This window comes from Engystomops pustulosus, unplaced genomic scaffold (assembly GCF_040894005.1).
Source record: "Engystomops pustulosus unplaced genomic scaffold, aEngPut4.maternal MAT_SCAFFOLD_169, whole genome shotgun sequence".
In the NCBI taxonomy this organism is placed as follows: Eukaryota; Metazoa; Chordata; class Amphibia; order Anura; family Leptodactylidae; genus Engystomops; species Engystomops pustulosus.
In genome coordinates, this window is record NW_027285049.1 from 89,212 (window position 1) to 112,745 (window position 23,534).

At 52.5% G+C, this 23,534-nt stretch overlaps 1 protein-coding gene across 1 annotated transcript in view; it reads left to right on the plus strand.

Moving 5' to 3' along the window:
* Nucleotides 1-23,329, plus strand: part of LOC140108670 (sodium- and chloride-dependent GABA transporter 1-like) — a 50,492-nt gene extending 27,163 nt beyond the window's left edge. Inside the window, exons 6-14 of the mRNA XM_072131892.1 lie at nt 21,345-21,479; nt 21,619-21,722; nt 21,802-21,926; nt 21,993-22,105; nt 22,185-22,316; nt 22,397-22,499; nt 22,599-22,699; nt 22,770-22,937; nt 23,061-23,329. Of these exons, the coding sequence (XP_071987993.1) occupies nt 21,345-21,479; nt 21,619-21,722; nt 21,802-21,926; nt 21,993-22,105; nt 22,185-22,316; nt 22,397-22,499; nt 22,599-22,699; nt 22,770-22,937; nt 23,061-23,168 (1,089 nt within the window). The 3' untranslated portion in view covers nt 23,169-23,329. The remainder of the gene's footprint in view (nt 1-21,344; nt 21,480-21,618; nt 21,723-21,801; nt 21,927-21,992; nt 22,106-22,184; nt 22,317-22,396; nt 22,500-22,598; nt 22,700-22,769; nt 22,938-23,060) is intronic.
* The last annotated feature ends 205 nt before the right edge of the window (nt 23,330-23,534 follow it).

Consider the following 23,534-nt stretch of genomic DNA (forward strand, 5'->3'; position numbering starts at 1 on the left):
CACTTCTCCGTTTCTCCTCTCGGGTGGTTTACTTCTCTGCTTCTCCTCTCGGGTGGTTTACTTCTCCGTTTCTCCTCTCGGGTGGTTTACTTCTCTGTTTCTCCTCTCGGGTGGTTTACTTCTCCGTTTCTCCTCTCGGGTGGTTTACTTCTCCGTTTCTCCTCTCGAGTGGTTTACTTCTCCGTTTCTCCTCTCGGGTGGTTTACTTCTCCGCTTCTCCTCTCGGGTGGTTTACTTCTCCGCTTCCCCTCTCGGGTGGTTTACTTCACCATTTCCCCTCTCGGGTGGTTTACTTCTCCGTTTCTCCTCTCGGGTGGTTAACTTCTCCCCTTCCCCCCTCAGGTGGTTTACTCCTCCGTTTCTCCTCTCGGGTGGTTTACTTCTCCGTTTCTCCTCTCGGGTGGTTTACTTCTCCGTTTCTCCTCTCGGGTGGTTTACTTCTCCGTTTCTCCTCTCGGGTGGTTTACTTCTCCCCTTCTCCTCTCGGGTGGTTTACTTCTCCGTTTCTCCTCTCGGGTGGTTTACTTCTCCGTTTCCCCTCTCGGGTGGTTTACTTCTCCGTTTCCCCTCTCGGGTGGTTTACTTCTCCCCTTCTCCTCTCGGGTGGTTTACTTCTCTGTTTCTCCTCTCGGGTGGTTTACTTCACCATTTCCCCTCTCGGGTGGTTTACTTCTCTGTTTCTCCTCTCGGGTGGTTTACTTCTCCGTTTCTCCTCTCGGGTGGTTCACTTCTCTGTTTCTCCTCTCGGGTGGTTTACTTCTCCGTTTCTCCTCTCGGGTGGTTTACTTCTCTGTTTCTCCTCTCGGGTGGTTTACTTCTCCGTTTCTCCTCTCGGGTGGTTTACTTCTCCGTTTTTCCTCTCGGGTGGTTTACTTCTCTGTTTCTCCTCTCGGGTGGTTTACTTCACCATTTCCCCTCTCGGGTGGTTTACTTCTCCGTTTCTCCTCTCGGGTGGTTAACTTCTCCGCTTCTCCTCTCGGGTGGTTCACTTCTCCGCTTCTCCTCTCGGGTGGTTTACTTCTCCGTTTCTCCTCTCGGGTGGTTTACTTCTCCGTTTTTCCTCTCGGGTGGTTTACTTCTCTGTTTCTCCTCTCGGGTGGTTTACTTCACCATTTCCCCTCTCGGGTGGTTTACTTCTCTGTTTCTCCTCTCGGGTGGTTTACTTCTCCGTTTCTCCTCTCGGGTGGTTCACTTCTCTGTTTCTCCTCTCGGGTGGTTTACTTCTCCGCTTCTCCTCTCGGGTGGTTTACTTCTCCGCTTCCCCTCTCGGGTGGTTTACTTCACCATTTCCCCTCTCGGGTGGTTTACTTCTCCGTTTCTCCTCTCGGGTGGTTAACTTCTCCCCTTCCCCCCTCGGGTGGTTTACTCCTCCGTTTCTCCTCTCGGGTGGTTTACTTCTCCGTTTCTCCTCTCGGGTGGTTTACTTCTCCGTTTCTCCTCTCGGGTGGTTTACTTCTCCGTTTCTCCTCTCGGGTGGTTTACTTCTCCTCTTCTCCTCTCGGGTGGTTTACTTCTCCGTTTCTCCTCTCGGGTGGTTTACTTCTCCGTTTCCCCTCTCGGGTGGTTTACTTCTCCGTTTCCCCTCTCGGGTGGTTTACTTCTCCCCTTCTCCTCTCGGGTGGTTTACTTCTCTGTTTCTCCTCTCGGGTGGTTTACTTCACCATTTCCCCTCTCGGGTGGTTTACTTCTCTGTTTCTCCTCTCGGGTGGTTTACTTCTCCGTTTCTCCTCTCGGGTGGTTCACTTCTCTGTTTCTCCTCTCGGGTGGTTTACTTCTCCGTTTCTCCTCTCGGGTGGTTTACTTCTCTGTTTCTCCTCTCGGGTGGTTTACTTCTCCGTTTCTCCTCTCGGGTGGTTTACTTCTCCGTTTTTCCTCTCGGGTGGTTTACTTCTCTGTTTCTCCTCTCGGGTGGTTTACTTCACCATTTCCCCTCTCGGGTGGTTTACTTCTCCGTTTCTCCTCTCGGGTGGTTAACTTCTCCGCTTCTCCTCTCGGGTGGTTCACTTCTCCGCTTCTCCTCTCGGGTGGTTTACTTCTCCGTTTCTCCTCTCGGGTGGTTCACTTCTCCGCTTCTCCTCTCGGGTGGTTTACTTCTCCGTTTTTCCTCTCGGGTGGTTTACTTCTCTGTTTCTCCTCTCGGGTGGTTTACTTCACCATTTCCCCTCTCGGGTGGTTTCCTTCTCCGTTTCTCCTCTCGGGTGGTTAACTTCTCCCCTTCCCCCCTCGGGTGGTTTACTCCTCCGTTTCTCCTCTCGGTGGTTTACTTCTCCGTTTCTCCTCTCGGGTGGTTTACTTCTCCGTTTCTCCTCTCGGGTGGTTTACTTCTCCGTTTCTCCTCTCGGGTGGTTTACTTCTCCGTTTCTCCTCTCGGGTGATTTACTTCTCCGTTTCTCCTCTCGGGTGGTTTACTTCACCATTTCCCCTCTCGGGTGGTTTACTTCTCCGTTTCTCCTCTCGGGTGGTTTACTTCTTCCCTTCTCCTCTCGGGTGGTTTACTTCTCCCTTTCTCCTCTCGGGTGGTTTACTTCTCCCCTTCTCCTCTCGGATGGTTTACTTCTCCGTTTCTCCTCTCGGGTGGTTCACTTCTCCGTTTCTCCTCTCGGGTGGTTTACTTCTCCGCTTCTCCTCTCGGGTGGTTTACTTCTCCGTTTCTCCTCTCGGGTGGTTTACTTCTCTGTTTCTCCTCTCGGGTGGTTTACTTCTCCGTTTCTCCTCTCGGGTGGTTTACTTCTCCGTTTCTCCTCTCGGGTGGTTTACTTCTCCGTTTCTCCTCTCGGGTGGTTTACTTCTCCGCTTCTCCTCTCGGGTGGTTTACTTCACCGTTTCTCCTCTCGGGTGGTTTACTTCACCGTTTCTCCTCTCGGGTGGTTTACTTCTTCCCTTCTCCTCTCGTGTGGTTTACTTCACCGTTTCTCCTCTCGGGTGGTTTACTTCTTCCCTTCTCCTCTCGGGTGGTTTACTTCACCGTTTCTCCTCTCGGGTGGTTTACTTCTTCCCTTCTCCTCTCGGGTGGTTTACTTCTCTGTTTCTCCTCTCGGGTGGTTTACTTCTCCGTTTCTCCTCTCGGGTGGTTTACTTCTCTGTTTCTCCTCTCGGGTGGTTTACTTCTCCGTTTCTCCTCTCGGGTGGTTTACTTCTCCGTTTTTCCTCTCGGGTGGTTTACTTCTCTGTTTCTCCTCTCGGGTGGTTTACTTCACCATTTCCCCTCTCGGGTGGTTTACTTCTCCGTTTCTCCTCTCGGGTGGTTAACTTCTCCGCTTCTTTTCTCGGGTGGTTCACTTCTCCGCTTCTCCTCTCGGGTGGCTTACTTCACCATTTCCCCTCTCGGGTGGTTTCCTTCTCCGTTTCTCCTCTCGGGTGGTTAACTTCTCCCCTTCCCCCCTCGGGTGGTTTACTCCTCCGTTTCTCCTCTCGGTGGTTTACTTCTCCGTTTCTCCTCTCGGGTGGTTTACTTCTCCGTTTCTCCTCTCGGGTGGTTTACTTCTCCGTTTCTCCTCTCGGGTGGTTTACTTCTCCGTTTCTCCTCTCGGGTGGTTTACTTCTCCGTTTCTCCTCTCGGGTGATTTACTTCTCCGTTTCTCCTCTCGGTGGTTTACTTCTCCGTTTCTCCTCTCGGGTGGTTTACTTCTCCGTTTCTCCTCTCGGGTGGTTTACTTCTCCGTTTCTCCTCTCGGGTGGTTTACTTCTCCGTTTCTCCTCTCGGGGGGTTTACTTCTCCGTTTCTCCTCTCGGGTGGTTTACTTCTCCGTTTCTCCTCTCGGGTGGTTTACTTCTTCCCTTCTCCTCTCGGGTGGTTTACTTCTCCCTTTCTCCTCTCGGGTGGTTTACTTCTCCCCTTCTCCTCTCGGATGGTTTACTTCTCCGTTTCTCCTCTCGGGTGGTTCACTTCTTCGTTTCTCCTCTCGGGTGGTTTACTTCTCCGCTTCTCCTCTCGGGTGGTTTACTTCTCCGTTTCTCCTCTCGGGTGGTTTACTTCTCTGTTTCTCCTCTCGGGTGGTTTACTTCTCCGTTTCTCCTCTCGGGTGGTTTACTTCTCCGTTTCTCCTCTCGGGTGGTTTACTTCTCCGTTTCTCCTCCCGGGTGGTTTACTTCTCCGCTTCTCCTCTCGGGTGGTTTACTTCACCGTTTCTCCTCTCGGGTGGTTTACTTCACCGTTTCTCCTCTCGGGTGGTTTTCTTCTTCCCTTCTCCTCTCGGGTGGTTTACTTCACCGTTTCTCCTCTCGGGTGGTTTACTTCTTCCCTTCTCCTCTCGGGTGGTTTACTGTTCCGTTTCTCCTCTCGGGTGGTTTACTTCACCGTTTCTCCTCTCGGGTGGTTTACTTCTCCGTTTCCCCTCTCGGGTGGTTTACTTCTCCCTTTCTCCTCTCGGGTGGTTTACTTCTCCGTTTCTCCTTTCGGGTGGTTTACTTCTCTGTTTCCCCTCTCGGGTGGTTTACTTCTCCCCTTCTCCTCTCGGGTGGTTTACTTCACCGTTTCTCCTCTCGGGTGGTTTACTTCTCCGTTTCCCCTCTCGGGTGGTTTACTTCTCCCTTTCTCCTCTCGCGTGGTTTACTTCTCCGTTTCTCCTTTCGGGTGGTTTACTTCTCCGTTTCCCCTCTCGGGTGGTTTACTTCTCCCCTTCTCCTCTCGGGTGGTTTACTTCTCCGTTTCTCCTCTCTTGTGGTTTACTTCTCCTTTTCTCCTCTCGGGTGGTTCACTTCTCCCCTTCTCCTCTTGGTTGGTTTACTTCTCAGTTTCTCCTCTCGGGTGGTTTACTTCTTCCCTTCTCCTCTCGGGTGGTGTACTTCTCCCTTTCTCCTCTCGGGTGGTTTACTTCTTCCCTTCTCCTCTCGGGTGGTTTACTTCTCCCCTTCTCCTCTCGGGTGGTTTACTTCTCCGTTTCTCCTCTCGGGTGGTTCACTTCTCCGTTTCTCCTCTCGGGTGGCTTACTTCTCCGCTTCTCCTCTCGGGTGGTTTACTTCTCCGCTTCTCCTCTCGGGTGGTTTACTTCTCCGTTTCTCCTCTCGGGTGGTTTACTTCTCTGTTTCTCCTCTCGGGTGGTTTACTTCTCCGTTTCTCCTCTCGGGTGGTTTACTTCTCCGTTTCTCCTCTCGGGTGGTTTACTTCTCCGTTTCTCCTCTCGGGTGGTTTACTTCTCCACTTCTCCTCTCGGGTGGTTTACTTCTCCGCTTCCCCTCTCGGGTGGTTTACTTCACCATTTCCCCTCTCGGGTGGTTTACTTCTCCGTTTCTCCTCTCGGGTGGTTAACTTCTCCCCTTCCCCCCTCGGGTGGTTTACTCCTCCGTTTCTCCTCTCGGGTGGTTTACTTCTCCGTTTCTCCTCTCGGGTGGTTTACTTCTCCGTTTCTCCTCTCGGGTGGTTTACTTCTCCGTTTCTCCTCTCGGGTGGTTTACTTCTCCCCTTCTCCTCTCGGGTGGTTTACTTCTCCGTTTCTCCTCTCGGGTGGTTTACTTCTCCGTTTCCCCTCTCGGGTGGTTTACTTCTCCGTTTCCCCTCTCGGGTGGTTTACTTCTCCCCTTCTCCTCTCGGGTGGTTTACTTCTCTGTTTCTCCTCTCGGGTGGTTTACTTCACCATTTCCCCTCTCGGGTGGTTTACTTCTCTGTTTCTCCTCTCGGGTGGTTTACTTCTCCGTTTCTCCTCTCGGGTGGTTTACTTCTCTGTTTCTCCTCTCGGGTGGTTTACTTCTCCGTTTCTCCTCTCGGGTGGTTTACTTCTCTGTTTCTCCTCTCGGGTGGTTTACTTCTCCGTTTCTCCTCTCGGGTGGTTTACTTCTCCGTTTTTCCTCTCGGGTGGTTTACTTCTCTGTTTCTCCTCTCGGGTTGTTTACTTCACCATTTCCCCTCTCGGGTGATTTACTTCTCCGTTTCTCCTCTCGGGTGGTTAACTTCTCCGCTTCTCCTCTCGGGTGGTTCACTTCTCCGCTTCTCCTCTCGGGTGGTTTACTTCACCATTTCCCCTCTCGGGTGGTTTCCTTCTCCGTTTCTCCTCTCGGGTGGTTAACTTCTTCCCTTCCCCCCTCGGGTGGTTTACTCCTCCGTTTCTCCTCTCGGTGGTTTACTTCTCCGTTTCTCCTCTCGGGTGGTTTACTTCTCCGTTTCTCCTCTCGGGTGGTTTACTTCTCCGTTTCTCCTCTCGGGTGGTTTACTTCTCCGTTTCTCCTCTCGGGTGGTTTACTTCTCCGTTTCTCCTCTCGGGTGATTTACTTCTCCGTTTCTCCTCTCGGGTGGTTTACTTCACCATTTCCCCTCTCGGGTGGTTTACTTCTCCGTTTCTCCTCTCGGGTGGTTTACTTCTCTGTTTCTCCTCTCGGGTGGTTTACTTCTCCCTTTCTCCTCTCGGGTGGTTTACTTCTCCCCTTCTCCTCTCGGATGGTTTACTTCTCCGTTTCTCCTCTCGGGTGGTTCACTTCTCCGTTTCTCCTCTCGGGTGGTTTACTTCTCCGCTTCTCCTCTCGGGTGGTTTACTTCTCCGTTTCTCCTCTCGGGTGGTTTACTTCTCTGTTTCTCCTCTCGGGTGGTTTACTTCTCCGTTTCTCCTCTCGGGTGGTTTACTTCTCCGTTTCTCCTCTCGGGTGGTTTACTTCTCCGTTTCTCCTCTCGGGTGGTTTACTTCTCCGCTTCTCCTCTCGGGTGGTTTACTTCTCCACTTCCCCTCTCGGGTGGTTTACTTCTCCCCTTCTCCTCTCGGGTGGTTTACTTCTCCATTTCTCCTCTCGGGTGGTTTACCTCTCCCCTTCCCCTCTCGGGTGGTTTACTTCTCTGCTTCTCCTCTCGGGTGGTTCACTTCTCCGCTTCTCCTCTCGGGTGGTTCACTTCTCCGCTTCTCCTCTCGGTTGGTTTACTTCTCCCCTTCCCCCCTCGGGTGGTTTACTTCTCCGCTTCTCCTCTCGGGTGGTTTACTTCTCCGTTTCTCCTCTCGGGTGGTTTACTTCTCCTTTTCTCCTCTCGGGTGGTTCACTTCTCCCCTTCTCCTCTTGGTTGGTTTACTTCTCAGTTTCTCCTCTCGGGTGGTTTACTTCTTCCCTTCTCCTCTCGGGTGGTTTACTTCTCCCTTTCTCCTCTCGGGTGGTTTACTTCTTCCCTTCTCCTCTCGGGTGGTTTACTTCTCCCCTTCTCCTCTCGGGTGGTTTACTTCTCCGTTTCTCCTCTCGGGTGGTTCAATTCTCCGTTTCTCCTCTCGGGTGGTTTACTTCTCCGCTTCTCCTCTCGGGTGGTTTACTTCTCCGTTTCTCCTCTTGGGTGGTTTACTTCTCTGTTTCTCCTCTCGGGTGGTTTACTTCTCCGTTTCTCCTCTCGGGTGGTTTACTTCTCCGTTTCTCCTCTCGGGTGGTTTACTTCTCCGTTTCTCCTCTCGGGTGGTTTACTTCTCCGCTTCTCCTCTCAGGTGGTTTACTTCTCCGCTTCCCCTCTCGGGTGGTTTACTTCACCATTTCCCCTCTCGGGTGGTTTACTTCTCCGTTTCTCCTCTCGGGTGGTTAACTTCTCCCCTTCCCCCTTCGGGTGGTTTACTCCTTCGTTTCTCCTCTCGGGTGGTTTACTTCTCCGTTTCTCCTCTCGGGTGGTTTACTTCTCCGTTTCTCCTCTCGGGTGGTTTACTTCTCCGTTTCTCCTCTCGGGTGGTTTACTTCTCCGTTTCTCCTCTCGGGTGGTTTACTTCTCCCCTTCTCCTCTCGGGTGGTTTACTTCTCCTTTTCTCCTCTCGGGTGGTTTACTTCTCCGTTTCCCCTCTCGGGTGGTTTACTTCTCCGTTTCCCCTCTCGGGTGGTTTACTTCTCCCCTTCTCCTCTCGGGTGGTTTACTTCTCTGTTTCTCCTCTCGGGTGGTTTACTTCACCATTTCCCCTCTCGGGTGGTTTACTTCTCTGCTTCTCCTCTCGGGTGGTTTACTTCTCCGTTTCTCCTCTCGGATGGTTTACTTCTCTGTTTCTCCTCTCGGGTGGTTTACTTCTCCGTATCTCCTCTCGGGTAGTTTACTTCTCTGTTTCTCCTCTCGGGTGGTTTACTTCTCCGTTTCTCCTCTCGGGTGGTTTACTTCTCCGTTTTTCCTCTCAGGTGGTTTACTTCTCTGTTTCTCCTCTCGGGTGGTTTACTTCACCATTTCCCCTCTCGGGTGGTTTACTTCTCCGTTTCTCCTCTCGGGTGGTTAACTTCTCCGCTTCTCCTCTCGGGTGGTTTACTTCTCCGTTTCTCCTCTCGGGTGGTTTACTTCACCATTTCCCCTCTCGGGTGGTTTACTTCTCCGTTTCTCCTCTCGGGTGGTTTACTTCTCCGTTTCTCCTCTCGGGTAGTTTACTTCTCTGTTTCTCCTCTCGGGTGGTTTACTTCTCCGTTTCTCCTCTCGGGTGGTTTACTTCTCCGTTTTTCCTCTCAGGTGGTTTACTTCTCTGTTTCTCCTCTCGGGTGGTTTACTTCACCATTTCCCCTCTCGGGTGGTTTACTTCTCCGTTTCTCCTCTCGGGTGGTTAACTTCTCCGCTTCTCCTCTCGGGTGGTTCACTTCTCCGTTTCTCCTCTCGGGTGGTTTACTTCACCATTTCCCCTCTCGGGTGGTTTACTTCTCCGTTACTCCTCTCGGGTGGTTAACTTCTCCCCTTCCCCCCTCGGGTGGTTTACTCCTCCGTTTCTCCTCTCGGGTGGTTTACTTCTCCGTTTCTCCTCTCGGGTGGTTTACTTCTCCCCTTCTCCTCTCGGGTGGTTTACTTCTCCCCTTCTCTCGGGTGGTTCACTTCTCCGCTTCTCCTCTCGGGTGGTTTACTTCTCCGTTTCTCCTCTCGGGTGGTTTACTTCTCCGTTTCTCCTCTCGGGTGGTTTACTTCTCCGTTTCTCCTCTCGGGTGATTTACTTCTCCGTTTCTCCTCTCGGGTGGTTTACTTTACCATTTCCCCTCTCGGGTGGTTTACTTCTCCGTTTCTCCTCTCGGGTGGTTTACTTCTTCCCTTCTCCTCTCGGGTGGTTTACTTCTCCCTTTCTCCTCTCGGGTGGTTTACTTCTCCCCTTCTCCTCTCGGATGGTTTACTTCTCCGTTTCTCCTCTCGGGTGGTTCACTTCTCCGTTTCTCCTCTCGGGTGGTTTACTTCTCCGCTTCTCCTCTCGGGTGGTTTACTTCTCCGTTTCTCCTCTCGGGTGGTTTACTTCTCTGTTTCTCCTCTCGGGTGGTTTACTTCTCCGTTTCTCCTCTCGGGTGGTTTACTTCTCCGTTTCTCCTCTCGGGTGGTTTACTTCTCCGTTTCTCCTCTCGGGTGGTTTACTTCTCCGTTTCTCCTCTCGGGTGGTTTACTTCTCCGTTTCTCCTCTCGGGTGGTTTACTTCTCCGCTTCTCCTCTCGGGTGGTTTACTTCTCCGCTTCCCCTCTCGGGTGGTTTACTTCTCCCCTTCTCCTCTCGGGTGGTTTACTTCTCCGTTTCTCCTCTCGGGTGGTTTACCTCTCCCCTTCCCCTCTCGGGTGGTTTACTTCTCTGCTTCTCCTCTCGGGTGGTTCACTTCTCCGCTTCTCCTCTCGGGTGGTTCACTTCTCCGCTTCTCCTCTCGGGTGGTTTACTTCTCCCCTTCCCCCCTCGGGTGGTTTACTTCTCCCCTTCCCCCCTCGGGTGGTTTACTTCTCCGCTTCTCCTCTCGGGTGGTTTACTTCTCCGTTTCTCCTCTCGGGTGGTTTACTTCTCCGTTTCTCCTCTCGGGTGGTTCACTTCTCCGCTTCTCCTCTCGGGTGGTTTACTTCTCCGCTTCTCCTCTCGGGTGGTTTACTTCTCTGTTTCTCCTCTCGGGTGGTTTACTTCTCCGTTTCTCCTCTCGGGTGGTTTACTTCTCCGTTTTTCCTCTCGGGTGGTTTACTTCTCTGTTTCTCCTCTCGGGTGGTTTACTTCACCATTTCCCCTCTCGGGTGATTTACTTCTCCGTTTCTCCTCTCGGGTGGTTAACTTCTCCGCTTCTCCTCTCGGGTGGTTCACTTCTCCGCTTCTACTCTCGGGTGGTTTACTTCACCATTTCCCCTCTCGGGTGGTTTCCTTCTCCGTTTCTCCTCTCGGGTGGTTAACTTCTTCCCTTCCCCCCTCGGGTGGTTTACTCCTCCGTTTCTCCTCTCGGTGGTTTACTTCTCCGTTTCTCCTCTCGGGTGGTTTACTTCTCCGTTTCTCCTCTCGGGTGGTTTACTTCTCCGTTTCTCCTCTCGGGTGGTTTACTTCTCCGTTTCTCCTCTCGGGTGGTTTACTTCTCCGTTTCTCCTCTCGGGTGATTTACTTCTCCGTTTCTCCTCTCGGGTGGTTTACTTCACCATTTCCCCTCTCGGGTGGTTTACTTCTCCGTTTCTCCTCTCGGGTGGTTTACTTCTCTGTTTCTCCTCTCGGGTGGTTTACTTCTCCCTTTCTCCTCTCGGGTGGTTTACTTCTCCCCTTCTCCTCTCGGATGGTTTACTTCTCCGTTTCTCCTCTCGGGTGGTTCACTTCTCCGTTTCTTTTCTCGGGTGGTTTACTTCTCCGCTTCTCCTCTCGGGTGGTTTACTTCTCCGTTTCTCCTCTCGGGTGGTTTACTTCTCTGTTTCTCCTCTCGGGTGGTTTACTTCTCCGTTTCTCCTCTCGGGTGGTTTACTTCTCCGTTTCTCCTCTCGGGTGGTTTACTTCTCCGTTTCTCCTCTCGGGTGGTTTACTTCTCCGCTTCTCCTCTCGGGTGGTTTACTTCTCCACTTCCCCTCTCGGGTGGTTTACTTCTCCCCTTCTCCTCTCGGGTGGTTTACTTCTCCATTTCTCCTCTGGGTGGTTTACCTCTCCCCTTCCCCTCTCGGGTGGTTTACTTCTCTGCTTCTCCTTTGGGTGGTTCACTTCTCCGCTTCTCCTCTCGGGTGGTTCACTTCTCCGCTTCTCCTCTCGGGTGGTTTACTTCTCCCCTTCCCCCTTCGGGTGGTTTACTTCTCCGCTTCTCCTCTCGGGTGGTTTACTTCTCCGTTTCTCCTCTCGGGTGGTTTACTTCTCCTTTTCTCCTCTCGGGTGGTTCACTTCTCCCCTTCTCCTCTTGGTTGGTTTACTTCTCAGTTTCTCCTCTCGGGTGGTTTACTTCTTCCCTTCTCCTCTCGGGTGGTTTACTTCTCCCTTTCTCCTCTCGGGTGGTTTACTTCTTCCCTTCTCCTCTCGGGTGGTTTACTTCTCCCCTTCTCCTCTCGGGTGGTTTACTTCTCCGTTTCTCCTCTCGGGTGGTTCACTTCTCCGTTTCTCCTCTTGGGTGGTTTACTTCTCCGCTTCTCCTCTCGGGTGGTTTACTTCTCCGTTTCTCCTCTTGGGTGGTTTACTTCTCTGTTTCTCCTCTCGGGTGGTTTACTTCTCCGTTTCTCCTCTCGGGTGGTTTACTTCTCCGTTTCTCCTCTCGGGTGGTTTACTTCTCCGTTTCTCCTCTCGGGTGGTTTACTTCTCCGCTTCTCCTCTCAGGTGGTTTACTTCTCCGCTTCCCCTCTCGGGTGGTTTACTTCACCATTTCCCCTCTCGGGTGGTTTACTTCTCTGTTTCTCCTCTCGGGTGGTTAACTTCTCCCCTTCTCCCTTCGGGTGGTTTACTCCTCCGTTTCTCCTCTCGGGTGGTTTACTTCTCCGTTTCTCCTCTCGGGTGGTTTACTTCTCCGTTTCTCCTCTCGGGTGGTTTACTTCTCCGTTTCTCCTCTCGGGTGGTTTACTTCTCCCCTTCTCCTCTCGGGTGGTTTACTTCTCCGTTTCTCCTCTCGGGTGGTTTACTTCTCCGTTTCCCCTCTCGGGTGGTTTACTTCTCCGTTTCCCCTCTCGGGTGGTTTACTTCTCCCCTTCTCCTCTCGGGTGGTTTACTTCTCTGTTTCTCCTCTCGGGTGGTTTACTTCACCATTTCCCCTCTCGGGTGGTTTACTTCTCTGCTTCTCCTCTCGGGTGGTTTACTTCTCCGTTTCTCCTCTCGGATGGTTTACTTCTCTGTTTCTCCTCTCGGGTGGTTTACTTCTCCGTTTCTCCTCTCAGGTAGTTTACTTCTCTGTTTCTCCTCTCGGGTGGTTTACTTCTCCGTTTCTCCTCTCGGGTGGTTTACTTCTCCGTTTTTCCTCTCGGGTGGTTTACTTCTCCGTTTCTCCTCTCGGGTGGTTTACTTCTCCGCTTCTCCTCTCGGGTGGTTTACTTCTCCGCTTCCCCTCTCGGGTGGTTTACTTCTCCCCTTCTCCTCTCGGGTGGTTTACTTCTCCGTTTCTCCTCTCGGGTGGTTTACCTCTCCCCTTCCCCTCTCGGGTGGTTTACTTCTCTGCTTCTCCTCTCGGGTGGTTCACTTCTCCGCTTCTCCTCTCGGGTGGTTCACTTCTCCGCTTCTCCTCTCGGGTGGTTTACTTCTCCCCTTCCCCCCTCGGGTGGTTTACTTCTCCCCTTCCCCCCTCGGGTGGTTTACTTCTCCGCTTCTCCTCTCGGGTGGTTTACTTCTCCGTTTCTCCTCTCGGGTGGTTTACTTCTCCGTTTCTCCTCTCGGGTGGTTCACTTCTCCGCTTCTCCTCTCGGGTGGTTTACTTCTCCGCTTCTCCTCTCGGGTGGTTTACTTCTCTGTTTCTCCTCTCGGGTGGTTTACTTCTCCGTTTCTCCTCTCGGGTGGTTTACTTCTCCGTTTTTCCTCTCGGGTGGTTTACTTCTCTGTTTCTCCTCTCGGGTGGTTTACTTCACCATTTCCCCTCTCGGGTGATTTACTTCTCCGTTTCTCCTCTCGGGTGGTTAACTTCTCCGCTTCTCCTCTCGGGTGGTTCACTTCTCCGCTTCTACTCTCGGGTGGTTTACTTCACCATTTCCCCTCTCGGGTGGTTTCCTTCTCCGTTTCTCCTCTCGGGTGGTTAACTTCTTCCCTTCCCCCCTCGGGTGGTTTACTCCTCCGTTTCTCCTCTCGGTGGTTTACTTCTCCGTTTCTCCTCTCGGGTGGTTTACTTCTCCGTTTCTCCTCTCGGGTGGTTTACTTCTCCGTTTCTCCTCTCGGGTGGTTTACTTGTCCGTTTCTCCTCTCGGGTGATTTACTTCTCCGTTTCTCCTCTCGGGTGGTTTACTTCACCATTTCCCCTCTCGGGTGGTTTACTTCTCCGTTTCTCCTCTCGGGTGGTTTACTTCTCTGTTTCTCCTCTCGGGTGGTTTACTTCTCCCTTTCTCCTCTCGGGTGGTTTACTTCTCCCCTTCTCCTCTCGGATGGTTTACTTCTCCGTTTCTCCTCTCGGGTGGTTCACTTCTCCGTTTCTTTTCTCGGGTGGTTTACTTCTCCGCTTCTCCTCTCAGGTGGTTTACTTCTCCGTTTCTCCTCTCGGGTGGTTTACTTCTCTGTTTCTCCTCTCGGGTGGTTTACTTCTCCGTTTCTCCTCTCGGGTGGTTTACTTCTCCGTTTCTCCTCTCGGGTGGTTTACTTCTCCGTTTCTCCTCTCGGGTGGTTTACTTCTCCGCTTCTCCTCTCGGGTGGTTTACTTCTCCACTTCCCCTCTCGGGTGGTTTACTTCTCCCCTTCTCCTCTCGGGTGGTTTACTTCTCCATTTCTCCTCTCGGGTGGTTTACCTCTCCCCTTCCCCTCTCGGGTGGTTTACTTCTCTGCTTCTCCTCTCGGGTGGTTCACTTCTCCGCTTCTCCTCTCGGGTGGTTCACTTCTCCGCTTCTCCTCTCGGGTGGTTTACTTCTCCCCTTCCCCCCTCGGGTGGTTTACTTCTCCGCTTCTCCTCTCGGGTGGTTTACTTCTCCGTTTCTCCTCTCGGGTGGTTTACTTCTCCTTTTCTCCTCTCGGGTGGTTCACTTCTCCCCTTCTCCTCTTGGTTGGTTTACTTCTCAGTTTCTCCTCTCGGGTGGTTTACTTCTTCCCTTCTCCTCTCGGGTGGTTTACTTCTCCCTTTCTCCTCTCGGGTGGTTTACTTCTTCCCTTCTCCTCTCGGGTGGTTTACTTCTCCCCTTCTCCTCTCGGGTGGTTTACTTCTCCGTTTCTCCTCTCGGGTGGTTCACTTCTCCGTTTCTCCTCTCGGGTGGTTTACTTCTCCGCTTCTCCTCTCGGGTGGTTTACTTCTCCGTTTCTCCTCTTGGGTGGTTTACTTCTCTGTTTCTCCTCTCGGGTGGTTTACTTCTCCGTTTCTCCTCTCGGGTGGTTTACTTCTCCGTTTCTCCTCTCGGGTGGTTTACTTCTCCGTTTCTCCTCTCGGGTGGTTTACTTCTCCGCTTCTCCTCTCAGGTGGTTTACTTCTCCGCTTCCCCTCTCGGGTGGTTTACTTCACCATTTCCCCTCTCGGGTGGTTTACTTCTCCGTTTCTCCTCTCGGGTGGTTAACTTCTCCCCTTCTCCCTTCGGGTGGTTTACTCCTCCGTTTCTCCTCTCGGGTGGTTTACTTCTCCGTTTCTCCTCTCGGGTGGTTTACTTCTCCGTTTCTCCTCTCGGGTGGTTTACTTCTCCGTTTCTCCTCTCGGGTGGTTTACTTCTCCGTTTCTCCTCTCGGGTGGTTTACTTCTCCCCTTCTCCTCTCGGGTGGTTTACTTCTCCGTTTCTCCTCTCGGGTGGTTTACTTCTCCGTTTCCCCTCTCGGGTGGTTTACTTCTCCGTTTCCCCTCTCGGGTGGTTTACTTCTCCCCTTCTCCTCTCGGGTGGTTTACTTCTCTGTTTCTCCTCTCGGGTGGTTTACTTCACCATTTCCCCTCTCGGGTGGTTTACTTCTCTGCTTCTCCTCTCGGGTGGTTTACTTCTCCGTTTCTCCTCTCGGGTAGTTTACTTCTCTGTTTCTCCTCTCGGGTGGTTTACTTCTCCGTTTCTCCTCTCGGGTAGTTTACTTCTCTGTTTCTCCTCTCGGGTGGTTTACTTCTCCGTTTCTCCTCTCGGGTGGTTTACTTCTCCGTTTTTCCTCTCAGGTGGTTTACTTCTCTGTTTCTCCTCTCGGGTGGTTTACTTCTCCGTTTCTCCTCTCGGGTGATTTACTTCTCCGTTTCTCCTCTCGGGTGGTTTACTTCACCATTTCCCCTCTCGGGTGGTTTACTTCTCCGTTTCTCCTCTCGGGTGGTTTACTTCTCTGTTTCTCCTCTCGGGTGGTTTACTTCTCCCTTTCTCCTCTCGGGTGGTTTACTTCTCCCCTTCTCCTCTCGGATGGTTTACTTCTCCGTTTCTCCTCTCGGGTGGTTCACTTCTCCGTTTCTTTTCTCGGGTGGTTTACTTCTCCGCTTCTCCTCTCGGGTGGTTTACTTCTCCGTTTCTCCTCTCGGGTGGTTTACTTCTCTGTTTCTCCTCTCGGGTGGTTTACTTCTCCGTTTCTCCTCTCGGGTGGTTTACTTCTCCGTTTCTCCTCTCGGGTGGTTTACTTCTCCGTTTCTCCTCTCGGGTGGTTTACTTCTCCGCTTCTCCTCTCGGGTGGTTTACTTCTCCACTTCCCCTCTCGGGTGGTTTACTTCTCCCCTTCTCCTCTCGGGTGGTTTACTTCTCCATTTCTCCTCTCGGGTGGTTTACCTCTCCCCTTCCCCTCTCGGGTGGTTTACTTCTCTGCTTCTCCTCTCGGGTGGTTCACTTCTCCGCTTCTCCTCTCGGGTGGTTCACTTCTCCGCTTCTCCTCTCGGGTGGTTTACTTCTCCCCTTCCCCCCTCGGGTGGTTTACTTCTCCGCTTCTCCTCTCGGGTGGTTTACTTCTCCGTTTCTCCTCTCGGGTGGTTTACTTCTCCTTTTCTCCTCTCGGGTGGTTCACTTCTCCCCTTCTCCTCTTGGTTGGTTTACTTCTCAGTTTCTCCTCTCGGGTGGTTTACTTCTTCCCTTCTCCTCTCGGGTGGTTTACTTCTCCCTTTCTCCTCTCGGGTGGTTTACTTCTTCCCTTCTCCTCTCGGGTGGTTTACTTCTCCCCTTCTCCTCTCGGGTGGTTTACTTCTCCGTTTCTCCTCTCGGGTGGTTCACTTCTCCGTTTCTCCTCTCGGGTGGTTTACTTCTCCGCTTCTCCTCTCGGGTGGTTTACTTCTCCGTTTCTCCTCTTGGGTGGTTTACTTCTCTGTTTCTCCTCTCGGGTGGTTTACTTCTCCGTTTCTCCTCTCGGGTGGTTTACTTCTCCGTTTCTCCTCTCGGGTGGTTTACTTCTCCGTTTCTCCTCTCGGGTGGTTTACTTCTCCGCTTCTCCTCTCAGGTGGTTTACTTCTCCGCTTCCCCTCTCGGGTGGTTTACTTCACCATTTCCCCTCTCGGGTGGTTTACTTCTCCGTTTCTCCTCTCGGGTGGTTAACTTCTCCCCTTCTCCCTTCGGGTGGTTTACTCCTCCGTTTCTCCTCTCGGGTGGTTTACTTCTCCGTTTCTCCTCTCGGGTGGTTTACTTCTCCGTTTCTCCTCTCGGGTGGTTTACTTCTCCGTTTCTCCTCTCGGGTGGTTTACTTCTCCCCTTCTCCTCTCAGGTGGTTTACTTCTCCGTTTCTCCTCTCGGGTGGTTTACTTCTCCGTTTCCCCTCTCGGGTGGTTTACTTCTCCGTTTCCCCTCGGGTGGTTTACTTCTCCCCTTCTCCTCTCGGGTGGTTTACTTCTCTGTTTCTCCTCTCGGGTGGTTTACTTCACCATTTCCCCTCTCGGGTGGTTTACTTCTCTGCTTCTCCTCTCGGGTGGTTTACTTCTCCGTTTCTCCTCTCGGATGGTTTACTTCTCTGTTTCTCCTCTCGGGTGGTTTACTTCTCCGTTTCTCCTCTCGGGTAGTTTACTTCTCTGTTTCTCCTCTCGGGTGGTTTACTTCTCCGTTTCTCCTCTCGGGTGGTTTACTTCTCCGTTTTTCCTCTCAGGTGGTTTACTTCTCTGTTTCTCCTCTCGGGTGGTTTACTTCACCATTTCCCCTCTCGGGTGGTTTACTTCTCCGTTTCTCCTCTCGGGTGGTTAACTTCTCCGCTTCTCCTCTCGGGTGGTTTACTTCACCATTTCCCCTCTCGGGTGGTTTACTTCTCCGTTTCTCCTCTCGGGTGGTTAACTTCTCCCCTTCCCCCCTCGGGTGGTTTACTTCTCCGTTTCTCCTCTCGGGTGGTTTACTTCTCCGTTTCTCCTCTCGGGTGGTTTACTTCTCCCCTTCTCCTCTCGGGTGGTTTACTTCTCCCCTTCTCCTCTCGGGTGGTTCACTTCTCCGCTTCTCCTCTCGGGTGGTTTACTTCTCCGTTTCTCCTCTCGGGTGGTTTACTTCTCCGTTTCTCCTCTCGGGTGGTTTACTTCTCCGTTTCTCCTCTCGGGTGATTTACTTCTCCGTTTCTCCTCTCGGGTGGTTTACTTTACCATTTCCCCTCTCGGGTGGTTTACTTCTCCGTTTCTCCTCTCGGGTGGTTTACTTCTTCCCTTCTCCTCTCGGGTGGTTTACTACTCCCTTTCTCCTCTCGGGTGGTTTACTTCTCCCCTTCTCCTCTCGGATGGTTTACTTCTCCGTTTCTCCTCTCGGGTGGTTCACTTCTCCGTTTCTCCTCTCGGGTGGTTTACTTCTCCGCTTCTCCTCTCGGGTGGTTAACTTCTCCGTTTCTCCTCTCGGGTGGTTTACTTCTCTGTTTCTCCTCTCGGGTGGTTTACTTCTCCGTTTCTCCTCTCGGGTGGTTTACTTCTCCGTTTCTCCTCTTGGGTGGTTTACTTCTCCGTTTCTCCTCTCGGGTGGTTTACTTCTCCGCTTCTCCTCTCGGGTGGTTTACTTCTCCGCTTCCCCTCTCGGGTGGTTTACTTCTCCCCTTCTCCTCTCGGGTGGTTTACTTCTCCGTTTCTCCTCTCGGGTGGTTTACCTCTCCCCTTCCCCTCTCGGGTGGTTTACTTCTCTGCTTCTCCTCTCGGGTGGTTCACTTCTCCGCTTCTCCTCTCGGGTGGTTCACTTCTCCGCTTCTCCTCTCGGGTGGTTTACTTCTCAGTTTCTCCTCTCGGGTGGTTTACTTCTTCCCTTCTCCTCTCGGGTGGTTTACTTCTCCCTTTCTCCTCTCGGGTGGTTTACTTCTTCCCTTCTCCTCTCGGGTGGTTTACTTCTCCCCTTCTCCTCTTGGTTGGTTTACTTCTCAGTTTCTCCTCTCGGGTGGTTTACTTCTTCCCTTCTCCTCTCGGGTGGTTTACTTCTCCCTTTCTCCTCTCGGGTGGTTTACTTCTTCCCTTCTCCTCTCGGGTGGTTTACTTCTCCCCTTCTCCTCTCGGGTGGTTTACTTCTCCGTTTCTCCTCTCGGGTGGTTCACTTCTCCGTTTCTCCTCTCGGGTGGTTTACTTCTCCGCTTCTCCTCTCGGGTGGTTTACTTCTCCGTTTCTCCTCTTGGGTGGTTTACTTCTCTGTTTCTCCTCTCGGGTGGTTTACTTCTCCGTTTCTCCTCTCGGGTGGTTTACTTCTCCGTTTCTCCTCTCGGGTGGTTTACTTCTCCGTTTCTCCTCTCGGGTGGTTTACTTCTCCGCTTCTCCTCTCAGGTGGTTTACTTCTCCGCTTCCCCTCTCGGGTGGTTTACTTCACCATTTCCCCTCTCGGGTGGTTTACTTCTCCGTTTCTCCTCTCGGGTGGTTAACTTCTCCCCTTCTCCCTTCGGGTGGTTTACTCCTCCGTTTCTCCTCTCGGGTGGTTTACTTCTCCGTTTCTCCTCTCGGGTGGTTTACTTCTCCGTTTCCCCTCGGGTGGTTTACTTCTCCCCTTCTCCTCTCGGGTGGTTTACTTCTCTGTTTCTCCTCTCGGGTGGTTTACTTCACCATTTCCCCTCTCGGGTGGTTTACTTCTCTGCTTCTCCTCTCGGGTGGTTTACTTCTCCGTTTCTCCTCTCGGATGGTTTACTTCTCTGTTTCTCCTCTCGGGTGGTTTACTTCTCCGTTTCTCCTCTCGGGTAGTTTACTTCTCTGTTTCTCCTCTCGGGTGGTTTACTTCTCCGTTTCTCCTCTCGGGTGGTTTACTTCTCCGTTTTTCCTCTCAGGTGGTTTACTTCTCTGTTTCTCCTCTCGGGTGGTTTACTTCACCATTTCCCCTCTCGGGTGGTTTACTTCTCCGTTTCTCCTCTCGGGTGGTTAACTTCTCCGCTTCTCCTCTCGGGTGGTTTACTTCACCATTTCCCCTCTCGGGTGGTTTACTTCTCCGTTTCTCCTCTCGGGTGGTTAACTTCTCCCCTTCCCCCCTCGGGTGGTTTACTCCTCCGTTTCTCCTCTCGGGTGGTTTACTTCTCCGTTTCTCCTCTCGGGTGGTTTACTTCTCCCCTTCTCCTCTCGGGTGGTTTACTTCTCCCCTTCTCCTCTCGGGTGGTTCACTTCTCCGCTTCTCCTCTCGGGTGGTTTACTTCTCCGTTTCTCCTCTCGGGTGGTTTACTTCTCCGTTTCTCCTCTCGGGTGGTTTACTTCTCCGTTTCTCCTCTCGGGTGATTTACTTCTCCGTTTCTCCTCTCGGGTGGTTTACTTTACCATTTCCCCTCTCGGGTGGTTTACTTCTCCGTTTCTCCTCTCGGGTGGTTTACTTCTTCCCTTCTCCTCTCGGGTGGTTTACTACTCCCTTTCTCCTCTCGGGTGGTTTACTTCTCCCCTTCTCCTCTCGGATGGTTTACTTCTCCGTTTCTCCTCTCGGGTGGTTCACTTCTCCGTTTCTCCTCTCGGGTGGTTTACTTCTCCGCTTCTCCTCTCGGGTGGTTAACTTCTCCGTTTCTCCTCTCGGGTGGTTTACTTCTCTGTTTCTCCTCTCGGGTGGTTTACTTCTCCGTTTCTCCTCTCGGGTGGTTTACTTCTCCGTTTCTCCTCTTGGGTGGTTTACTTCTCCGTTTCTCCTCTCGGGTGGTTTACTTCTCCGCTTCTCCTCTCGGGTGGTTTACTTCTCCGCTTCCCCTCTCGGGTGGTTTACTTCTCCCCTTCTCCTCTCGGGTGGTTTACTTCTCCCTTTCTCCTCTCGGGTGGTTTACCTCTCCCCTTCCCCTCTCGGGTGGTTTACTTCTCTGCTTCTCCTCTCGGGTGGTTCACTTCTCCGCTTCTCCTCTCGGGTGGTTCACTTCTCCGCTTCTCCTCTCGGGTGGTTTACTTCTCCCCTTCCCCCCTCGGGTGGTTTACTTCTCCCCTTCCCCCCTCGGGTGGTTTACTTCTCCGCTTCTCCTCTCGGGTGGTTTACTTCTCCGTTTCTCCTCTCGGGTGGTTTACTTCTCCGTTTCTCCTCTCGGGTGGTTCACTTCTCCGCTTCTCCTCTCGGGTGGTTTACTTCTCCGCTTCTCCTCTCGGGTGGTTTACTTCTCTGTTTCTCCTCTCGGGTGGTTTACTTCACCATTTCCCCTCTCGGGTGGTTTACTTCTCCGTTTCTCCTCTCGGGTGGTTTACTTCTCCCCTTCTCCTCTCGGGTGGTTTACTTCTCCCTTTCTCCTCTCGGGTGGTTTACTTCTCCCTTTCTCCTCTCGGGTGGTTTACTTCTCCCTTTCTCCTCTCGGGTGGTTCACTTCTCCGTTTCTCCTCTCAGTTGGTTCACTTCTCCCCTTCTCCTCTCGGGTGGTTCACTTCTCCGCTTCTCCTCTGGGGTGGTTCACTTCTCCGCTTCTCCTCTCGGGTGGTTTACTTCTCCCCTTTTCCTCTAGGGTGGTTCACTTCTCCGTTTCTCCTCTCGGGTGGTTTACTTCTCCCCTTCCCCCCTCGGGTGGTTTACTTCTCCGCTTTTCCTCTCGGGTGGTTCACTTCTCCGCTTCTCCTCTCGGGTGGTTCACTTCTCCGCTTCTCCTCTCGGGTGGTTCACTTCTCCCCTTCTTCTCTCGGGTGGTTCACTTCTCCGCTTCTCCTCTCGGTTGGTTCACTTCTCCGCTTCTCCTCTCGGGTGGTTTACTTCTCCCCTTCTCCTCTCAGGTGGTTCACTTCTCTGTTTCTCCTCTCGGGTGGTTTACTTCTCCCCTTCCCCCCTCGGGTGGTTTACTTCTCCGCTTCTCCTCTCGGGTGGTTCACTTCTCCGCTTCTCCTCTCGGGTGGTTCACTTCTCCGCTTCTCCTCTTGGGTGGTTTACTTCTCCCTTTCTCCTCTCGGGTGGATTACTTCTCCGCTTCTCCTCTCGGGTGATTTACTTCTCCCCTTCTCCTCTCGGGTGGATTACTTCTCCGTTTCTCCTCTCGGGTGGTTTACTTCTCCGTTTCTCCTCTCGGGTGGTTCACTTCTCCGCTTCTCCTCTTGGGTGGTTTACTTCTCCCTTTCTCCTCTCGGGTGGATTACTTCTCCGCTTCTCCTCTCGGGTGGTTTACTTCTCCGTTTCTCCTCTCGGGTGGTTTACTTCTCAGCTTCTCCTCTCGGGTGGTTTACTTCTCCGTTTCTCCTCTCGGGTGGTTTACTTCTCCCTCTCTCCTCTCGGGTGGTTTACCTCTCCGTTTCTCCTCTCGGGTGGTTTACTTCTCTGTTTCTCCTCTCGGGTGGTTTACTTCTCCCTATGTCCTCTTGGGTGGATTTTTTCTCCCCTTGTGTGATTTACGTCTCTACTTCTCCTCTCAGGTGGTTTACTTCTCAGCGACTTATCCATACTTCATGCTGGTGATCCTGTTCTTCCGTGGGATCACCCTTCCGGGAGCGATGGATGGGATTCGCTTCTACATTACCCCAGATTTCAGCAAACTCGCAGAATCTGAGGTGAGATTCTGATGTAATGACTGTAAATCTGTGTCCCTATGACAACACTTCTTGTGCTAGGCCGGTATAATAGTGTGTAACTGGTTCTTATCAGGATTCTGTGCTGATTTATTACTGGATTTATCGGTCTCTTCCTCAGGTTTGGATGGACGCGGCCACGCAGATCTTCTTCTCCTATGGTCTGGGTCTGGGGTCCCTCATTGCTCTGGGGAGCTACAATTCCTTCCACAACAATGTGTACAGGTGAGGAGTAACCCCTTAGCTCCCACAGCTCTCTAGCCATGGTGAGACTACAACTCCCAGCATGCTCTGCTCCCTGCAGGGACTCCATCATCGTGTGCGGGATAAACTCCTCCACCAGTATGTTTGCCGGACTGGTCATCTTCTCCATCGTTGGCTTCATGTCCCACATCACCAAGAAACCGATCCAGGAGCTGGCGGCGTCAGGTAACAGAACTCGCGGGCGCCTCATGTATGAAGGGTCACATGACTACTAACGCTTCGTCTGTGCAGGGCCGGGACTGGCATTCCTGGCATATCCACAGGCCGTCACCCAGCTACCCATGTCTCCCGTCTGGTCCATCCTCTTCTTCTCCATGCTGGTCATGTTGGGTCTGGACAGCCAGGTAGGTCCATAGCCCCTCCTGAAATCCTCTGCGATGCTGGGAGACTCTGCTGAAATCCTCTGTGCTGCTTCACTTCCAGTTTTGCACAGTAGAAGGCTTCATTACCGCCCTGGTGGACGAATACCCGCAATTTCTTAGGAGTCGGAAGAAAATCTTCATCGCCGGCGTCTGCTTCATCTCCTTCATCGTCGGGTTCTCTAACATCACCCAGGTGGGTAGTACACACCGGCACAGGGGGTCACTGATGACCTGGTGGTCTGGGCTAGTTTTACTTCCTTGTGTTTCTTACAGGGAGGAATCTACGTCTTCAAGCTCTTTGACTACTACTCGGCCAGCGGGATGTGCCTCCTGTTCCTGGTCTTCTTTGAGACGGTCTCCATATCCTGGTGTTACGGTGAGTGGGGTCATGTGACTTTGTATTGTCCCTACACTACCTTGCTTGTACTGTAGGGGGAGACTGTGGGCAGCATTGTAACCCCTTCACCCCCGGCAGGTGTGGACCGCTTCTACCAGGACATTGAGGAGATGATCGGGTACCAGCCCTGCTCCTGGTGGAAGCTCTGCTGGGCCTACTTCACCCCCTTCGTCTGTTTGGTGAGTCGCCCTGAAATATTTGCCCCCCCATTGTGATGCAGGGTCACTTATCTTTCCTTTCCTGCCACAGGGGGTCTTCATATTCAGCGTGGTAGAGATGACCCCTCTGACCCTAGGCCGGTATGTGTACCCTCCGTGGGGTCAGGGCATCGGCTGGCTCATGGCGCTCTCCTCTATGGTGCTGATCCCTGGATATATGTTATACATGTTCCTGACCTCATCCGGCACCGTCGCCCAGGTAGGTAGCGATGTTGTGTCATACTCCAGTCACATCCAAAGCTGCATCCACAATCCTAGTGCATTTACTAGTGAGAATGCAGCTCTGGATGTAACTAGAGGATCCTCCCATCTTTTCTTCCAGCGCCTCAGAGATATGACGCAGCCAAAAATGCAGCGAGTGATGCAGAAAAACGGACTGCGCCCCCGACTCAGCCTGGAGGGGAACACGCGGGAGACCCCCGGAGTGTAGCGTCCTCCAGGTCACATGATCCACCACTCTTTATACATCATCCCTTCTGGCCAATCATTGCTTCCCATCACTTCCTGTTGATGTCTGGGCCGAAGAGCTTACAGTTAGTACACCCCCCAGGATGCACCGATCTCAGTGCCTTATGGCGTCACCTAATTATTATATTACAGAGGTTTGTGTATAATGAATAAACAGAAATGTTACAGACCAGTATTAAAAATATTGTCATTTGTGGGAGGAGCTAGAGGAGTGGTCTGGTGCTGGGGGAGGAGTGGTCTGGGACATGGCGCTGCTAGAGGAGTCACCTGGGATACGGCGCTGCTAGAGGAGGAGTCACATGGGATATGGCACTGCTAGAGGAGGAGT